General features: G+C 36.8%; 1 protein-coding gene and 1 long non-coding RNA gene across 3 annotated transcripts in view; both read left to right on the top strand.

Annotated features, from left to right (window-relative positions):
* Positions 1-19,412, top strand: part of LOC130250405 (uncharacterized) — an 84,136-nt gene that overhangs the window by 63,926 nt on the left and 798 nt on the right. The window lies entirely within an intron of this gene.
* MIOS (meiosis regulator for oocyte development) lies at positions 6,304-18,741 on the top strand. Of its 2 annotated transcripts, XM_056486036.1 has the most exons (12): positions 6,343-6,397; positions 6,955-7,017; positions 7,289-8,655; positions 8,853-8,951; positions 9,842-10,099; positions 10,921-11,090; positions 12,697-12,762; positions 13,361-13,519; positions 14,057-14,209; positions 15,379-15,583; positions 16,640-16,769; positions 16,984-18,741. In XM_056486036.1, the coding sequence occupies exons 3-12, from the start codon at positions 7,359-7,361 to the stop codon at positions 17,078-17,080; spliced, it is 2,634 nt and encodes an 877-aa protein (XP_056342011.1). In that variant the 5' UTR covers positions 6,343-6,397; positions 6,955-7,017; positions 7,289-7,358; the 3' UTR covers positions 17,081-18,741. The 2 variants fall into 2 exon arrangements, with proteins under 2 accessions (XP_056342010.1, XP_056342011.1); XM_056486035.1 differs by lacking the exon at positions 6,955-7,017 and having other exon boundaries at positions 6,304-6,397.

Raw genomic sequence — 19,412 nt, 5'->3', positions numbered from 1 at the left:
TGAATCTGTCTAAATGCACTCCTTACATGACTATACTAAAGCTCTAGTCTGAATTTCAAGTTAAAAAGTCTTTGGCTCCTGCATACATGCTAAGTCATCTCTTCTACTGGAAAAAATAATGTATACCTTTTGTTCCTGGCCCTCCTTGAATACTTCCTGCTATTCTCATCACTGAAACTCAAAGATGGTAAAGAAGAAATAAAAAGAGAAAGTTGAAAAAGATAAGAGAGAGCTTCTGTATGAAGACAGACAAAGTAAATTATGATTTTATTGCGTGAAAAGCCACAACTGAATACCAATGTGATACAAACTATACAAGCAAGAAAGGAGGTGAGTATTCTAGAGTATATGAATGACTAAATGTCAGAGGACTTACACTATGGGTCAGTTTGTTCGATGACCTTAATCAAAACTCGCTGCCTTAAATTTATATTTTTTGCCCTGGTGTGCTCTTCACTCAATAAGAATGACAATAATTACTATAAAGAATAGTAGACATTTTGTTCTCTGGCTAGGAGATGTCACTAGCAGGTGCAGTTTGAAATAAATATTTTAAACAGTTTTTTAAAATCACTGTTCCTAGTACTAGATATATCTGGACTCAGTGCTGGTTGTTCATACACTGTGCAAACAAAGTTGTGATTACTTGCCTTCTTAAAACCAGATTGTAATAAGTGTATCAAAAGGATCACTTAGTTGCTGAATATTTAAGCTATCAAGATATTTATGCTATTTAAATCCTGCCCTCTGGTGTATCCACATGATAATGCATAATGATAGTAACGATAGTACCTCATACTGGGTGATTCACACATCATTTAATCATTTATACATACCTAGTAAAGGAGGCTACTGTCTGGGCAAAACATTTGTGCCCTTGTAATAGAAGGTGGAAGCTGAAGACCAAGATATTAAAAGACTAAGATACAACACTTTGAGGAGGGAGGGTATGTCCTGGAAGAACTGATTTTACTCCTTAATTCCTACCTGATCCTGAGATTCTAAACACCCATTTCACACATGCCTTTCTTTTAGATACCCAGATGATGAGCACCAGGACATGACATCGATCTTCTGAGTACTGCAAAGTTAATGAAAGCTAGAAGTGAATGTATTGGTAAAGCAGCATGAACTGCTGAAGTAACTACAGCTCTAGGTTGTCAGAGAAGTGAAATGACAGTCTTGTTGTGTCATTTATATAGCACTGGCCTGAGAAGTGTTTTGCATTAGTAATAAGGTAAATTATGATTTATGTTTGTAAGAAAACAGAGCAAGGATTAAAATGGTAACTCTTTAAAACAGATTCACTTTATTTCCTGGCAGACCCGTTCCTGAAATTCCAGTTTCCATTTGGACCAGACTCACTTTATTGTCCCTAAAAAATACATACCCCTAACCCCCCAAAAATGAAAAAAACCCCCAAAAAAACCAAACCAAGAACTACAAAAACCACAACACCGAAAAACATCCAAAATTCCATTTAGAATTATTTGTGTAAATGTTTTATGTCACTAATAGCTTAAAGGAAAGATGGCCAAATGTGTAGCCATTACAGCATCCATTGTGTAGCCATTTTGTGGCTACTAAAAATTGTCAGTTTGAATAAGACTTTGGTCAGGCTCAGCAACATGGAATATTGTTAAAAACCAGCATATTTTGTTTTCAAATTATTTAGAAAACCCTTCGTAAATCCTCTGTGTTTCTGCTTACCATAACATGATAGAGCTCAAGAGGAGTTCTCTAACTGCCTACAGTGATCAAAACTGAACCTTTTTTTTCCTAGAAGAATATGAGCTCTAATATATAAAAAGCCTTGTCCTCTGTAACATATATCCCGTGCTCTATCCTTCTAAAATCAGGATTTTTTTGTCAATTTACCTTTGTATTTTGAACACTCAAACTTTGTGATCCCTTTGGTCCAGGTATTCTTGCAGGAGCCTGGATTAATCTAAACAGATTAGCTAGGACACTGATTTCTAAACGTCCACAGATCAGTTTTTCAATTAATAAAATGCAATAGTTATCTTCAAGAGAAAACAAATGTACCTGTGAAATTCTTGCTGTATTTATTTCAATTCCCCTTGCTCACATTTCTATGCATCCCACTGAATAATAAATACATCAACCACACCTAACATTAATGGATTAAGTGAAGCCGAGTTTTTTCACTTTTATCCAAGCCTGTGTGGTTGACCAAGACCATTCTGCCATCAAAAGAAGAGTCATCTTCCTTACTTAAAAGGCTTTTTATTTTGAATGTCTCAATTGATGAATGACCAGGTGAAAGACCAGGTGGGCCAACAGCACCTACTGGATCCTCTGAACCTTTTTAACCTGAAAATGTATGGCATTTGGATATAGTAACTTGCATCATGTTTTTAACATGAAATTGTATAAAATTAAGTAATAATCCCAACATATAGAAAGATCAAAAGTATGACCTGAGCAAACAAAAGAATTCTCAGTAGAATACTGAAGCCTGAAAGAAACAGTCTTGCAACCTGTACCCATGACATTGGCAATTATGCTGCTGAATCAATACAATTTGGAATCTTTATAAAGAGACATATGTTTTACACAGACTGAGAGGTTTGAACTCCAGCTTCCAACTCCCTATGTAATGAACACTTTCTTTTCTTACCAAAAATCAAATAAAGCAATACTACCAGGTATGCATCATGGCATGGAGAAGTACAACACTACATCTGAAACAGTCTGTTAAGCTCCATCAAGCTTCTGCAAGTTCAAGTAATCATAACCCAAACCAGCAGTAATGTTAAAAATAACAATGACAGAATATATGCTTTTTCTGTAAAGGGAAGAGCAGCACCAGACTTACATAACTAAATTAATAATTGACATGTCTTTAAGCCCGGTGTTAACATGGCATTGCAATATGCAAAATTCCAGCAGTATTTAGGTGTTTCTGTATTCCTGAAAGGATTTTATTATTTTGGCTAGTTTCCCTTGACCAGACATGACATAAACATAACAAATCTCAGAAATTTACATAAACTAAACAGAAAGCAAGCCTTCCAGGAATCAAATATGAAAAAGCATAACAAAGTTGTAATGAAAAAAGAGTTTCCAGTTAGTATCTAAAAAATATTAACTAACCTTGGTATACCTTCCTCTGCTATGAATTTTAACGTATCTTTAAAGAAAAAAGTAAGTTCAAAATGGAGTTTTCTGTACGAAGTCTTCACATGATTAAAAATTCTTAAAGAACTCAGAGGCTTGTACATAGAGCAAACTTGGAATACTCTGCAGTCAGAGCAAAGAAAAAAAAAAACCATCATCCATGAAGAGAAATTGCTGAAAATAGCTTGAGATACAATGGCATGAAAGCAATTGTTACATATAAATTCAGATTAGAAATAAGCAGATCTTACAAGGAATATAACAGGGACTGATCAGAAGTGGGCAACATCTGAGAGGCCAAACCATGTAGGATTAAAATGAGACTTGACGAATGTCAAACTGAATTAGACTCTTAGTGATTTGGGGGTTTAAATGTTTAAGTTTATTTAACCATATCAATTACAAGAAACAACAAAATATTAAAATCACTTGTTATGCAAAGGTGAAGAGATTAATATTGACCTAGGTACAATCTCAAAACTAAATAAATATTTTGTATTATTTACAAATAAAGATGCTGCTATTGGACAAAGATACAAATGAGGAGACAGCTACATGCAAATTAAAAGAGTAAATCAGGGCATGGAAAACAAGCAAAGATCCAAAAGTTTAAAAGGTTCAGAACATTAGAGGAATTCACAACCTCACTAATGAATATTGCTTCATTACTTATTTTGAGATCTACATAGGAAATATAACTTCTGTGTGTGGTAGAATGTTCAGATATAAAACATCTATGTCCCAACAGTTCATGTAACAGTTTCTAGTGACTGTGACACAGTGGCCTCTCGCGTGGTAACATCCTTTTGTATTCTGAAACATCAAATACCTCTTAGTTTTCTATTAACTTATGTTTTACATGTCATTGTAGTAACAGAATTTTTTGCTTCAAAATACCATCTTTAGTTTTTTATTTTCTCCAAATCTCTCTTATGCCAAAGACACAGGAAACAACTCTTCAGCAGCTTGTGCATTTGTTGGTAGTGTATTCAGACCATCATTAGGACTCAATAAATGAGTAAGATGTCAGATAGTTAAGCTGCTGATTCCCTAGTACCTGAAAAACTCTTAGAATCAAAGTTAAATGATCTGATTATTGCAAGTATTACCTGCATTTATAAACTGAACTCCCATACTTTCCCATGGAAAAATGTTAGGAATACACAAATTGAATTCCATTTTTTTTATAAAACCACCAGGTGATTATTTGGAACAGATGTGAAAAAGTAACTTTGTTCCACTTCAACAGCAGCAGAGGAAACAGACTGATGAAAATGAAATAGATAAGCACAAAAATCCAGGCTGCCAATTTTGCCTTTGATATATGATAGACTACTTAATCTGAATTACTTTTTTATTTTTCACATGCTTTGGTCTATTTTATTTATCAAAACAACGGCTTGAGTTCTTAAAGATTTCTGTTATTAAGGGAAAAAACAGCTGGTTTTATGAGGAAAAGTGCTTTTAAAATGGAAGGAATATTACAACGAAATCACAGACAAATAGCTGTTGCAGCACTAAATGACATTTCTGGCTTAAATTAATGAACCCTGTGAAAATTTAACACATATAATGGAGTTTGTAATACAAGTTGTCCACTATGCTTAGAGATAAGAAAAAAGACAACGCACATTAACAAAAATGATGTTTAAAGCAACTTTATACACATTTTCAAACTAAAGGCACTGAATACATGCAGATTATTGAAAAAATGGATGAACAACTATTTATCATGTGTTTTCTTTAAAATGTTTAGCTAAATTATGAAAACCTTGGAAAGTCCATTAAAAATTTTATGCTGTAATTCAAAAGAGAAAGTAAGAAAATACTTAATAAGGAAGCCAAAATATATGCATTTCCTTTCTTTTATGAAAAAAGAAGAGAAGCAGCTAAAGTAAGGAAGTAATGTCCTGACTCTAACAGTGCTGAAGAAAACTTTAAAATGTGGTTTTTAAGTATTTCCAGGCCAAACATCACTGTTTCTATACGAAAGAAGTTATTCTGAGAGAATCTGAAATTGTCCAATTGGTACTTCAGTTTATAATTTTTATTACAGACAATTTTAAAGAGCATTGAAAACAAAAGGAAAAAGGTAAAAGTTCACATCTCCATGGCTTGCAGAGAAACAGGCTGTAAAATCCTAATCACGTAGGATTGTGGAAATATGATTTTGGGTTTTTTTTCAGGTAATTTATATGTAAGGAAATTTTATCACTGCATCATCAAATAATTGGAAAAGTTGCCCAGAGATGGTACAGAGTCCCAAAACCCTGTGCTTTGGCTGTTTGAGTAGGTCCCCAAAATGAGGAGGTAGAGTTAGACTGGATATGAGGGAGAAACTGGGAGAAATCCTCCAGTGGCACAGGCTGCCCAGAGCAGCTGTGATGTCCCATCCCTGGAATTATTCAAGGCCAGGCTCGATGTGGCTCTGAGCTACGAGGCACACTGGGAGATGTCCTTGGCAGGGGCATTGAAACTGACACCGTAGGATTTTAGCTTTTATACTTTTCATCTCTTTGTAATCCTTTGATTCTTTAGTGTCTAACTATAAACTCCATACAGAGTATGAGCTGCTGTTTTCCCATTTTGGTCAGACAAAACAATTCCCCTCTACATCTGGGAATCAAGGACACCTTACTGTTTCAGGCCCTGAGAAATGTAAACATAAGTGAGTTGGAGGGGGAAGCAAACTTGGGTAATGACTTCATTACCTGAGGCTGTAACTGGAAGATTAACCCCCAATATGCAAACTGACCAAACTTATGAAAGTATAAAAACCTGTTATCTATTTTTTGGATGTAGCCCCTGAGACGGCTTCGTCTGTCCCTAATGTAGCTGCAGGCCCTTCAGTAAATATAACCGCTTTTTATTCTCTTAATTTTGTCTGGCCTCTATTTTCAAGTAGCCCCAAAAGACATGAGAGTTAGATGCTCTCTGTGGTCACAGAATGCTTGAGGCTGGAAGGGGCCACAGTGCCCAACCTCCCTGCTCCAGCAAGGCCGTCCTGGAGGAGGTTTGCGGCTCTCTCCATCCCGGGGCTCTCCCGGCTCCCGCCCCGCCCGGGGACGCTGCGGCACCGGGGCCAATGGAGGGAGAAGCGCGGCCTGAGACCGGAAGCGCTTCTCCCGCGCAGTGCTTCCGCTTCCGCGGCGCGCCGGAAGTGCCGCCGCAGCCGGAAGCCCTCCTGCGCTTCCCGTTCCCCTGCCCGGGCGGCGGCGCTGCTGGCGGCGGCCGGGCCGGAGCCTCCCGCGGGCTGGTGAGCGGCTGCCGCGCCCGGGAACGGGGGGAGGGAAGGAGGGAAGGAGGGAGGGTGCCCGCCTCCCGGCTCCGGTCCGCTCTTGCGGCTGCCTTGGCGCTCCGTGTCTCATGCCGGGAACGGGCTGCGGCCAGGGGCCCTGCGCCCCCTCGGAGGCGGGAGGGGGGGGGTTATCTGCAGGCACACAGAGGTGGCCAAGTGGAGTAAATAATGCTTTTCTTTCTTACTTCCCGATCTTGCATGTCCTTTTCAACAGTAGTAGCAGAGGTGTGTAGGATTTGTGGGGTCTGTTTGCATGCAGGCACGTGTAGTGATTGTGGCATGCAGCTACTGGAAATGCCCAGGGAGTTTTGACAGTAATGTGTCTGTTTGGAAGGTAGCATTGGTACAGGTGGTGGGATTACGAGCTCTACAATAAGGTGAAAAATTGAATTTCAGTTGAAATCTTCCAAGAGAGTAAGCCTTTCTAGCCTATGGAGGAGGCTTTAGGCCAAACTGACAGACTCTAATTTTTATCACTTAATGCACTTTAATTAGGCAGGGAAGTTCTCTTCTAGATGTTTGAGGGAGTGGCTCTTTCCCAGCGGCACACCCACGTATCCTGCCACAGTGGAGCTTGGGTAATGTCTTCTTGCTTAATACTGGTGTGGAGTTTGTAAACACAGAAAATCCTGTTGTCATCAGTTGGTAGGTGGCCGTGTTGGTTTTGTCTCAGTACACACATACCAGGAAAAACAGCACATGCTGTGAGGAGAATGTTTAATGATTTGGTCTGAAATGTGTTACGAGTTAAACTCTTGGACTAAAAATAATTTGATTTTGTTTGTTTAATGATGTTTTGAAAAAGGACTTGGGTTTTGATAACATTCCTACAAATTGTTTTCTCAACAGTTTCCGTATGCATGGATATCACCTGAATCTTCTTAGTAGAGCTTAAATTGTGTGTCAGCTCACTCTAGCCATGAGTGGCTCCAAGCCTGATATCCTGTGGGCCCCACACCACGTTGACAGATTTGTTGTGTGCGATTCAGAGCTGAGCCTTTATCACATTGACTCTGCTGTAAGTTCAGAACTCAAGGCAGGGTCCTTGCGCTTGTCGGAGGAAACTACGGCTACGCTCCTGTCAATAAATTCGGATACTCCGTACATGAAATGTGTGGCTTGGTATCCCAAGTATGATCCTGAATGTCTCCTTGCTGTTGGACAGGCCAATGGCCGAGTGGTACTTACCAGCCTGGGGCAAGATCACAACTCCAAATGTAAAGATTTGATAGGCAAAGAGTTTGTTCCCAAACACGCTCGGCAGTGCAATACCCTGGCGTGGAATCCACTGGATAGCAATTGGCTTGCTGCTGGGTTAGATAAACATAGGGCTGACTTTTCAGTCCTGATCTGGGATATCAGCAGCAAATATGCCCCAGAGACTGCAGTTGCTACAGAGAAAGTAAGGCTTTCAGCAGGAGATGCAGAAGCAGGCCTGGTAGTAACAAAACCACTGTATGAATTAGGGCAGAATGATGCTTGTCTCTCTCTCTGTTGGCTTCCACGGGATCAGAAGCTACTGTTGGCTGGAATGCATCGAAATCTGGCTATCTTTGATCTTAGGAACACAAGCCAAAAAATATTCGTAAACACCAAGGCTGTCCAGGGAGTGACTGTTGATCCCTATTTCCATGATCGTGTCGCTTCCTTCTATGAAGGTCAGGTTGCCATATGGGATTTAAGAAAGTTTGAAAAGCCTGTTTTGACCCTAACAGAGCAACCAAAACCCTTAACAAAAGTTGCATGGTGTCCAACAAGGACTGGACTGTTAGCTACTTTAACAAGAGATAGTAACATCATTAGACTGTATGATATGCAGCATACTCCTACCCCTATTGGAGATGAAACTGAGCCGACCATAATTGAAAGAAGTGTCCAACCGTGTGAAAATTACATTGCTTCATTTGCCTGGCATCCCACAAGTCAAAATCGAATGGTAGTAGTGACTCCCAACAGGACTATGTCTGACTTCACAGTTTTTGAAAGAATTTCTCTTGCATGGAGCCCAGTGACGTCCTTAATGTGGGCTTGTGGACGGCATTTGTATGAGTGTACAGAAGAAGGAAAGGCTAGTTCCTTGGAGAAAGACATAGCAACCAAAATGCGACTCAGAGCTCTGTCAAGGTATGGTCTTGATACTGAACAAGTTTGGAGAAATCACCTCCTAGCTGGAAATGAAGATCCTCAGCTGAAATCACTTTGGTACACTCTGCATTATATCCTTTATTATATTGTAGCTCTTGTCCTAAGGAAGTAGTATACCTTTATATGTAAACTGCTTATATAAAATGCATTAAAATCTTTATATTCAATGCAACATCCTGTAAATACTTTCTATATGTTAACAGGATGCGACTTTAAATTTTTAAAAACACTTTTTGTGAAAAATTAAGCTTCCTATACATGAAAATACTTATGAAGCAGTATACTGAAGATATGGATCAAAAACTTACAGGAAACAAAGGTCCCTTAGTTTACGCTGGCATTAAATCAATTGTGAAGTCATCTTTGGGTAAGAATGTTCAAACTTTGCTAAGTATTGTAGTATGTTTCTGGAATGATGCACTCATGGGTTTGTCTTTGGCAATTGTTCAAAGAGGCTATGTAAAAATATCCAAACAAAGTATTTCTGTTGGTGTTTTAATAATGTAAGTTAATGGTAATTTCCAGACTTTTCAGTGTTCTTGAAAAGTCAGTAATTGTGGAAACATATTATCCTCAGAAGTAAATCTTTGAACTATTTCAAATGTTTGAGTTTTGACTATGGCACTAAGAATTGCTCTCTGCATAACTTGTATTTTTCAAAGCTCCACATCAGGGTGTAGTTCTAGAAAGGTGACTTTGCTGTATTAAGAACATTTGTAAAACAACATTTAAATAAGCTGACCGGTTCTGAGGTGGTGATTGCCCCTGGTTCATCACATTCTGCCTCTCATGCTTGCTGAAATTTTTCTTGGTACAATTTATTATTTTAATATTTCTTTCTCTCTTCAGCATATGTCTTATTAATAACTATGCTTCTTGGAGCAAATAAAATTAGTCTTCAGTGGTGGGAAAGCTCCTAACACATTGATGCTGGCTGAGAACTGGTAGAACAGGTGCTTGACTGTGTATTATGTATTTGCAATTTGAATATACTGAGAGCTCCTGTCAAATGTAACAAGTGGTAGAAGAAAGAAAAATGTCTGAGGAATACATGTCAAGCTTAGGTGCATAATTTTTAGCAGATCAAAATAATTTTGTGCATGCTGCTCCTTACTATGGAGTTGTAAGCAATGTTAAAATACTAAAATGTGATACTCAGCTTTTGTACCCTGCTTTATGATTGAAATCAAAGCCTTGTGTTGTGATTGCAACTGAAACTGCGATTTAAGCATAATTTAATTTGTTTCCCATTTCTAGGAACAACAGAGAACCTCAGGCACAGCAGGAGTGGATCTGATAGACAGGCAGATATTATTCAATATCTGAGTGAGGAGAGATCTTTGGCTTTGCAGCTCTGTGGGTGGATAAAAAAGGGAACAGACTTAGATGTGGAACCTTTCCTAAATTCATTGGAACAGGAAGGAGACTGGGAGCGAGCTGCTGCTGTAGCACTTTTCAACTTGGACATACGGCGAGCAATACAAATTCTGAATAAAGGGGCTTCCTCAGGAAAAGGTGTGTATTGTGTTTAGTCATATTTTGGCACTGTATCACGTTAGTAGATTTTTTTCTGTTAACAGAATTATGGAAGATAGATGCCTGTTGTATTGTAAAATTGTTACTTGAAACACTTGTATTGAAGCTTGACAAATCCTGATATTTCTCTCATCAGACTACCATATGCCATACTGTCTATTTAAAATAGATCATATGTTTCAGAATTTCCTACTGATAAAAGCCTCCAGAAAGACATATGTTCAGAACTAGTGGGATTATTTTTACTTCAGTGGAATTGCTGGGGGAAAGAGTGTCTGTCTGTGCTTTCCAGAGGGAGGGTTCAGAGTGTAGGCATGCTATTTTCAAATTCAAGAATAAAATTGAACTTTCTGATAGAATGTATATTTAGATTAAATAGTTTTTGCATTTTTAGGAAACTTCTTACTTGAAAACTTCTGTATACCCCTTCTTGTCACTGTCCAGCTAGGTCTGTTAAACAATGGCTGGATATAAAATCCTTTCTTTTCACTTCTTGTGGATATGAATTATGATAATGACAATCTTTTATCATAGCTATTTCAAAATACCACCAGTAGTGTGATGTTTTTTAAAGAGGCTGTCTTGCATGTAGATGCTAACTTAACTGAACAGATGCATTTAAAACAAAATCTATTATATATCATAGTGTATGCGCATTAATTTAGGCTAATTCTATTGCATTTTGTGTTACATCCTGACAAATCATTGTGTTTCAAATTAATGCTTTCACTTACAGTTTTAACAGGATTTTTAAAGTCCTTAATTTGAATACTCTTGTTTCACTGATTTTCATAAATCAGGTGATCTGAACCTTAATGTAGTAGCAATGGCTCTGTCAGGCTACACAGATGAGAAGAACTCACTTTGGAGAGAAATGTGCAGTACCCTAAGACTGCAGCTGAACAATCCCTACTTGTGTGCTATGTTTGCTTTCCTGACGAGTGAGTCTGGTTCATATGATGGTGTTTTGGTGAGTAAATTTCTGTGTTAGGTTAAAATTTCTTTATGCAATAGGAATGTATAGATAACATGCACATATGTAGGGGGAGTGCTATATACTGCAAGAATGAATCAAATTAAAACTCATTCTGTTATCCTGGTGCTGGCAAATACCATTTCTTTCTGCAAAAGAGACACCTCGTATTAGTGAATGTTATGTTAGTGAATAAGTCATGCATGAATGGCCAAAATATCGATTATAGTTAACACATTTTTTTAGAGGAATTTTGTTTTTAGCATGGAGTTATAAAATCTCTAGAAACAGTTTATCAAAATAATGTAAGCAATGAGAAGAAACAGAAGAGAGATTAATAACGAAATTGCTAAAAGCAGGCTAAATGCAGGGGAGTTTGCAGAACTTGCCTCAAGCTACATTTGCATTGAATTGTATTTTATTTTCCCTTGCTTACTTGTTAAAATAATTTCACTTTGTTGAAACAGTAAATCAAGTAGTTCCAGAGTTTCTGAAACTGATACAGAAATGTCATTTAAAGGGCAAACTAAATATTTAATCATGAGACACTTTGAGCCTTTGGAGGAGTTAACAGACTTGATTACTGGTTAGAGTGCGGTAGAAATACTTGATTCAGCAGGAATTATTTAGCCTAGGAGAGGACTCCTGTAATGCAGCAGAGTAATTGGCCCAAAGCTGTTAAAAGTGAAGTTGTCATAATTTGATGCTCTTAGGGTAATGAAAAATAAAAGAGGTAAAAATCCCAGAGGAGAGAAACTGGAATTTTTTTTTTGTCTGTCTTTGAGAGAGAGTATTGTTGTTATCTAGATGTAATAGTAATGGGTAAGTAATTGTATAGATTTTTTTATTGATGAACTATCAACTCACACATGATAAGGTGCTGTTTAGTTTTAATTTTATTTTCCTGTTGAAATTTTCATGGAAAATTTTGCCAAGCACATCTTGTTTGGGCAATGGCAGTTACAATTTCTAATCTGAGAATATCAGAAGGAAAAATATGGGCATGGCTAAGTGTGAGAATTAATACAGAGAAGTATTTTTTTCTTCAGTGTCACATATAGTAAAATGTTTAAAAAGTAGAAAGTAAATATAGATACACTGCTGGACCTCAAGTGTTAATACACTTCTGAGAAATTAATTCTGGATGTTTAGTTTTTGTTTGCTTTGTTAACTTCTGTTTGCAATTTAAGGAAGGAATGGAGTGTTTAGACTAGTTATTTTGTAAATACAGTAAATGGAACTTGGTTTGTATTTTCTTCTGCCTGTGACTTGGTGGGACTCCTGGCTCTAAATGCTGGAATCACTAAGTTCTCTACAGAACTTGCAAAGTTTATTTTTGTAGAGTTTCATAAATCATGTAGGATGTGTTGTACCAGGCTTTCCCAGTAGATTGTTCCCATACCTGCAGTCTTCCTCTGATACTTGTATATGAGGATAAACAATACGCTGATATTTAGAGTTAGCCTTCTCCAGATGTCACATTTTTGTACACAATCAATTTCATTGTATTAGTTAGACAGTAGTGAAAGTTCTGATTTTCACAATGTGTTGGAAAAATGGAAACATGTATCTGATGTTAGTATTCCCATTTTTCTCTCTAAAGTATGAAAATAACGTAGCTGTACGAGACAGAGTGGCATTTGCTTGCAAGTTCCTCAATGATGCTCAGGTAAGTTTGTGGTTACACATTTAAAGAAACTTTTAAATTAGGTTCTATTCAGAGGCAGAAGAAACTCTGGGATAGAGGGGTGGACAGTGGAAATAATGAGTCATGAATGATTTGTTTTTTCTTATCACAATAGTATATAAGGTATGGTATAATCCGGTTTTTAGTTTGTACTTTCAGCTTAATTTTTGATTTGGTTTTTAGTTGGTTGGTTTGGGGGCTTTATTGGTTTTGTGGTTTTGGAGGTTTTTGTGAGTATTCATTACATGGTAGTTCAAATGCAGTTGCATTAACTGTATGCCTGTTTTACTGGCAAATATTTCTATTTATAAAAGTCTTAATGCTCTTTCAAACTATGGTTTGGTATTGCAGCAAAAATGTTCTATTTTAAATTCACCAAAATATTCAAAGAATACATAACTCTTTCTATGCATTTTCTATCAGGAAGCTTTAGGTTTGTTTATAAACACTTGATTTAATGCAGTATCATACAATACAGTAATTTAACTTTTTCTGCATAACATCCAGCAAGCAATTCTGTTAGCAGCAAATGCTGTTTTTTAAATGTATTTATATATTTCTTCATATATATTTTTTATAGCTCAACAGATTTATTGAAAAGCTGACAAATGAAATGAAAGAGGCTGGGAATTTGGAGGGAATACTGTTAACAGGGCTGACAAAAGATGGAGTTGACTTGATGGAAAGTTATGTTGACAGAACTGGAGATGTCCAGACAGCAAGCTATTGCATGCTACAGGTTAGTGTTTCACTACAAAATAAATTTTATGGAGGAAAAGTAAATGTAGTTTCTTTATCAGGGTAGTATTGAAATCTTGTGAACTAAAAAGTATTTTCTGTATTAAAATGGGACAATTGGTTGCTTTTTGTTTTTTTTTTTTTTGTGGAATCACCCGAAACTCAGTGTAGGCTTTGGGTTTGGGTTTTTTTAATAATGGACTTGTCTTGGCCCTTACACCATAGCAGCTGTTGCCAGTGGTGTATTTAATTGCATATGCAGTCATGACAATGATACAGATTGTGATACGTGACAGACTTTCAAATCCTTCATCTCACAGACTTGAGTTCTTAGGAGGACATGGCAGCACAAGTATTTTCAACCAGACAGAAACTGAAGGAAACATTTATCAAACTTACAATTTAACAGAAATTTATCTTCAGGATAAATGAGACTATATTGTTTCTTATATCTTGTAGAACACTTCTTTGGAAAAAGTGAGTAATATGTATTGTGTGTCTTTATTGTGTGCCTGACATTTTTCCCTGCCTATGTTAGGGTTCTCCATCAGATGTACTTAAGGATGAAAGAGTTCAGTACTGGATTGAGAACTACAGGAATCTCTTAGATGCTTGGAGGTTTTGGCATAAACGTGCAGAATTTGATATCCATAGGAGTAAGCTGGATCCCAGCTCAAAGCCTTTAGCCCAGGTAAATATAAATCTTATATGAAATTCGACCAGTCCAGAAAAGAAAGTGGCATAGTACTTCTGTAAAAAAAAAACCTTGCTGGCCATATCTTGGTTTTCATGAGGATTTATGTGCAAAAGAAAGATTTCAACTTAGTCTGTCCTAAAAAGGAGGTGTCACTTTGTTTTTCAAATAACAGGTCTTTCAGAAACTTTAACATATCAATGCTTTTCTTCTGGGGAAACTGGAAGGTCATTTGATTTTTTTTCTCTCACATGCTGAAAAATGAAATCAGAGATACATCACCCAGCTGAATTCAGTGTTCAGAGACTGATGCTGAAACCTTGGAACTACTTCACATTGCTTTTGTTTTAATTGAAATAAAAACCTTGAAGCTGTTTTGAAGCCCTTGAACCTGAAACTGAAGTCAACAGCAGCAACTTTCATTATCATTTCTGAACATACACTGACCCAAAAACTAACACCCTGCCCAAATGCTATCTTCTTAATATCTTGTGGCAGTTTCAGCTAACATAGTCTTACCATGGCAGCTTTTACTCTCTCATGTCTGCTAAGTATGTTCATTATGAGCTTTAGGGCCTGAGAGTTTCTGAGGAAAGCTGGGTTTGAATTCATTTATCAGTCACAGCTGTTTAAGCAGAGTTGTTCCAAGCATGAGGGAGTTGAGTTTACTGGTCTTTCCTTATGTTGTTAACATAAATAGCCCTAAAGAATTTAAAATATGTGCTCCTTGGTGTCAAGTCACAACTTATAACAGAGGGATAAATAATATTAGGATAATCCTTTTGTTGGGGATTGTAGTGTGAGTCATCTGACTATAAGGAGGGAGAAACCAGACTTTATATAGTAAGTACAGTGAACCTAATTTTTTCCATTACTGAAGATACAGCTTGTATTATTTTAAATAATACCTTTCAAAGTTTGAGCACTTGTGCATGTTTTTATGTCATTTTGAAGTTAGTGAGCATCATTAAGGACCTGCTTCTCAGGGCTGTGTGCCTCATCTATAAGCCAAGATGTTAAGAACTCCTTCAGAGGTAGCCTTGGCTTTCCAGGGCACTCTCTAGAATATCTGGTAAATAAATGTTAATTAGCTTGAATGGATTCACTCACAGGTGTAACAAAAGTGGAAACAAACCAAAAAATTAATGGGCATTTGTTCTCTTTAGGTGTTTGTGAGTTGCAATTTCTGTGGAAAATCAATCTCTTACAGCTGTTCAGCTATTCCCCATCAGGGGCGAGGTTTTAGCCAGTATGGAGTCAGCGGTTCACCAACCAAGTCAAAAGTTACCAGCTGTCCTGGTTGCCGTAAGCCCCTTCCCCGCTGTGCACTTTGCTTGATAAATATGGGAACACCAGTGTCCAGCTGTCCAGGTATGACACAGTGGGTTTAGTTATTCAGCTGCAGGACTAGTTAGAGGCCAAATTAGCAGCTCCTACTGAAAGCTCTTCTGTTTCACTTTTTTTTTATATTTATACTGTAAATATTCATACATATCATTTTGAAGGGAGAAGGACCATAATTGAGATCTTCTTTACATCCCATCTATTTGTATGATGAAACCTATATTTCAGTTCTTAAGGATCAGACAGTGTGCATAGTTACTTAGTTCTGGCAGTTTTCCTTGAGATTGTCAGTCACATTTCATGGTTAGACTGATGTAAAAATCCAAGTATTGTGAGGATCAGTATTGTGAGCTTTACAACTGAAAGCAGTGGGGAGTGAGATGACTTGTAGGCATGCTACACAAATCTTTGAATGTAAATTAATTAATTTTTAGCTGGAAGAGGGGTGTACTTTCTGTTACTGATTATGAAAAAAAGCATGGGTCATGCTGTCACAGCTAAGTGGTATTATGACTAGAATAATTTGGTTCTAAATGCCTTTGGCTCGGCATTATATAATGTCTAAACAAAACGGATTTTGACCATATTTTTAAGTCAGTCTTATTACAGAGCCATGAGCAGCTGTACAGTTGTCATGTTTATTTACCTCTTCTCATTCTTTCGCTGATCTTTGTTATGACTTCTATATTGTGTTTGTTCCAATTCATAACTTAGATTTTGTTGATTTTTTTTTCCTAAAGCAGAAAATTTCATGTGCAGCAGAACAGGCACATAATTCACTGAAATATAAATCAATCAATAAGGCATAAATCAACATTGATGGAGATTCTGGCTGTAAAATTTGTTCAATAGGCAGGTTTAGCATATCCATAAGATGTGAAATAACAGCTTAGCAGTCTAATTGTTTTCTGGCATTCTTCCAGGTCTTAATATTTTTACTGACTTCTATTTTAAAATCAGGATGCTTTTTCACATAATGTTCTTAATTTCAGAATTATTTTAATGGTGTTGCTGGGACTGAAATATAAATGAAGTGTAATGACTTACAGCCATATTTGTGGGGGTGGGTTTGCCTCTTGACAGGAGGATCCAAGTCAGATGAAAAAGTGGATCTTAGCAAAGACAAGAAGTTAGCCCAGTTCAACAACTGGTTTACTTGGTGTCACAACTGTAGGCATGGTGGACATGCTGGTCATATGCTGAGCTGGTTCAGGTAAGTTGATGTTAAAATTTGGTTATTTCATGTGTGTGTTCTGCACTGAGTAGAACACATCTCCTTCCCTGTATCTATCATTTCGAAGTTTAAATAATAAAACTGAACTATGATACTGAGTTTTTCTGAGATACTACACCTCTGCACATAGTTAAATGTATAATTGCAAAATTATTTTACCTGTTTTTTCTTTTTTTTGGCTCTTGCTATTTAGGGACCATACAGAGTGCCCAGTTTCTGCCTGCTCTTGTAAGTGTATGCAGCTGGATACAACAGGGAATCTTGTTCCAGCAGAGACTGTCCAGGCATAAATACTGTTAGAAAATGTGTGGCTCTCTAATGGATGTCCATCCTAGTCCAAGCAGATATTTTAGACAAAGGTAATTTGTGACTTACTGTGAAAAAATAAATTGCTATCAAAGTAGTAAAATGATGTGTGTATGACTGTGCTTGGTAGAAACAGGTAGTACTGAAGTGAGCCTCTGAGCAGTGTGTGGCCCTTTTCAGGAGAGTGAAGAAATGCACTCCTGGAATTGTGGACTCTTTGGATTTGCTAAAATCCAAGGAAGACCTTTATTAAAAAAATGTTCAAGATAATGCTGATTGGTCTCAAAGCTGAGTTTATATGCTGTGAAAGCAGACCTTCAAAATAAACACTTGAAAAGAAGATGACGAGTGATGCTGTGGACTCCTCTGTTCATTGTTTGATCACTTTTGTATGCAAATGATTGTTTCCTTGTAAGTTTATTCAAAGTGCCACTGCTAACTGTCTTCTAAAGATTTTTATTTAAAAAAAAAATCCATTTCCTTCTGTTCCCAGGTTTTGTTGATAGTAAAGCAACATCTTGGCAATTCAAGTTCTTATTTAACTAGGCTACGTATCTAGCTGATGCAAATTTTATTGCTAAAGATTTTGGGGGTTTTCTCTCCTAGCAATGACTGTATCTTAGAGAAGAGTTCCCCAAGAAGTCATGTGACTGTTTGAGTGTAGAGTGTAGGTAAACTATAGGAGGTTGTATCTGATAAATTTTTAACTTTGTACTGTGAAGATCTGAAATCTCAAGGACTGGAGACTTGTAAATATGTAAGTTTTAAACTACGTGTAGAAATTTGATTACAAAAATATTTGAAGACTTTGAGATAATCAGCATTTCCCTGTACTTCTGAAATATACTGGGAAGTGTGGAATCAGCCTGTCTAGTGAACACCCATCTGCTCCCAATTTTAAGTAATTGATCAGAGTACTTCTAGATGTATTACCAGCTATTTATTAACTTGAGACAGCGCCAATGACATTTTGCTAATACTGTGCTAGGAGCTAATTGGTATTGTTGTCCTTGACTTTGCAGGCAACAAAATTCACACAAATTAGGGAAAAAAAACCAAACCTGTTTTAAGGTATGTGATAATAACATCAGTTTACTTGGTGTGTGTTTATTTACAGTATACAGTATATGAGTTACTCAACACTTGTGTGCTATGAAATACTAAATGGAATGTTAGCAATAAACTGGTACTGTTTGCCAGGACTGTGAAAATTGCTGTTTTAAAGAGAATATATTGTAATATACCACTGGTTCTGTGTGCTCTAGTGTAGTTTCAAGATAAAATATGGAAATGTTTTCTGTGGGCGTACAAGATTACATTCAGGACTTTGGTTTGTATTTTCTGAGTTAGCATTAATGTAGTAATACATCTGCTGCATTTATTTTGATCCAAAATTGGCAAAGATTTTTTTTCCAGAGGTAGAAATCGAAGAGGTACTTGGTATTTCTAGGCATGGGAGAGCAGTTCCTTTTTTTTTTTTTCTTTTTAGGATATTTATTTCTCTTTCCAGTATTTTTGCACACTTCACATTGCTGTTGAAGAGCTCTTCAAAATGTTCTCCATTTATAAATGTAAACTGGGGCTTACAGTATGGTACCCTATTTATATAAATACAGGCAATAAAGGTTTTGGTTTATGTAAATGAGGATTGGTAAGTGTCAAGTGTTTGTTTTTTTATTCTTATGTAGTAACATTTAGTAAATTTTCCTGATAATTTCCATGTTGAAGTAAATGCAACTACCAACATACAGTGTCTCATTTTCTTTTGTAAAGAAAATTAATCTATAACATTTTCACCTCGACTATAACTGTGTGTGTCAAATTCTATCACTGAGTTAAATTATATGCTCACTTTAATACTCATGTTTTGGATTATGAATGTGCATATTCTGGCATTATGAGTTTTGGCTGTTGCAATTAGTAATCAGGCTTTCAAGTCAGTAGTTACACTACTTGCAAAACTTACAAAGCAGAGCTGTATGTTTTTTAATTACCAGGGTTTTTTTCCTTGTTTTGTTTCTAAATTAATAAAACTGTCATTTTTGGGGTGATTTCTTGTTTTCTTACGAAAAGTATAGCTACAACCATTTTATTAGCTGCAGTTATTTATATTTTTTGTTTACTATTGCCTGGTAAATCTCAGCTCAACTCTGCTGGTGTGTTCAAACCTTCCCTCACAAGACCTCATGCCCCAGGCTGGTCTCTGAAGAACTAAAGCCATCTAGTGGCAGGCTGCTCCACTGGGCATGGGTGGTGTGGGTAACTACATAAAATTTTACAGAGTATATGTGCACAAAATACCAATTATCTATAGCA

This window comes from Oenanthe melanoleuca, chromosome 2 (assembly GCF_029582105.1).
Source record: "Oenanthe melanoleuca isolate GR-GAL-2019-014 chromosome 2, OMel1.0, whole genome shotgun sequence".
Taxonomy (NCBI): domain Eukaryota; kingdom Metazoa; phylum Chordata; class Aves; order Passeriformes; family Muscicapidae; genus Oenanthe; species Oenanthe melanoleuca.
This window is presented reverse-complemented; position numbering and strand designations above follow the sequence as displayed.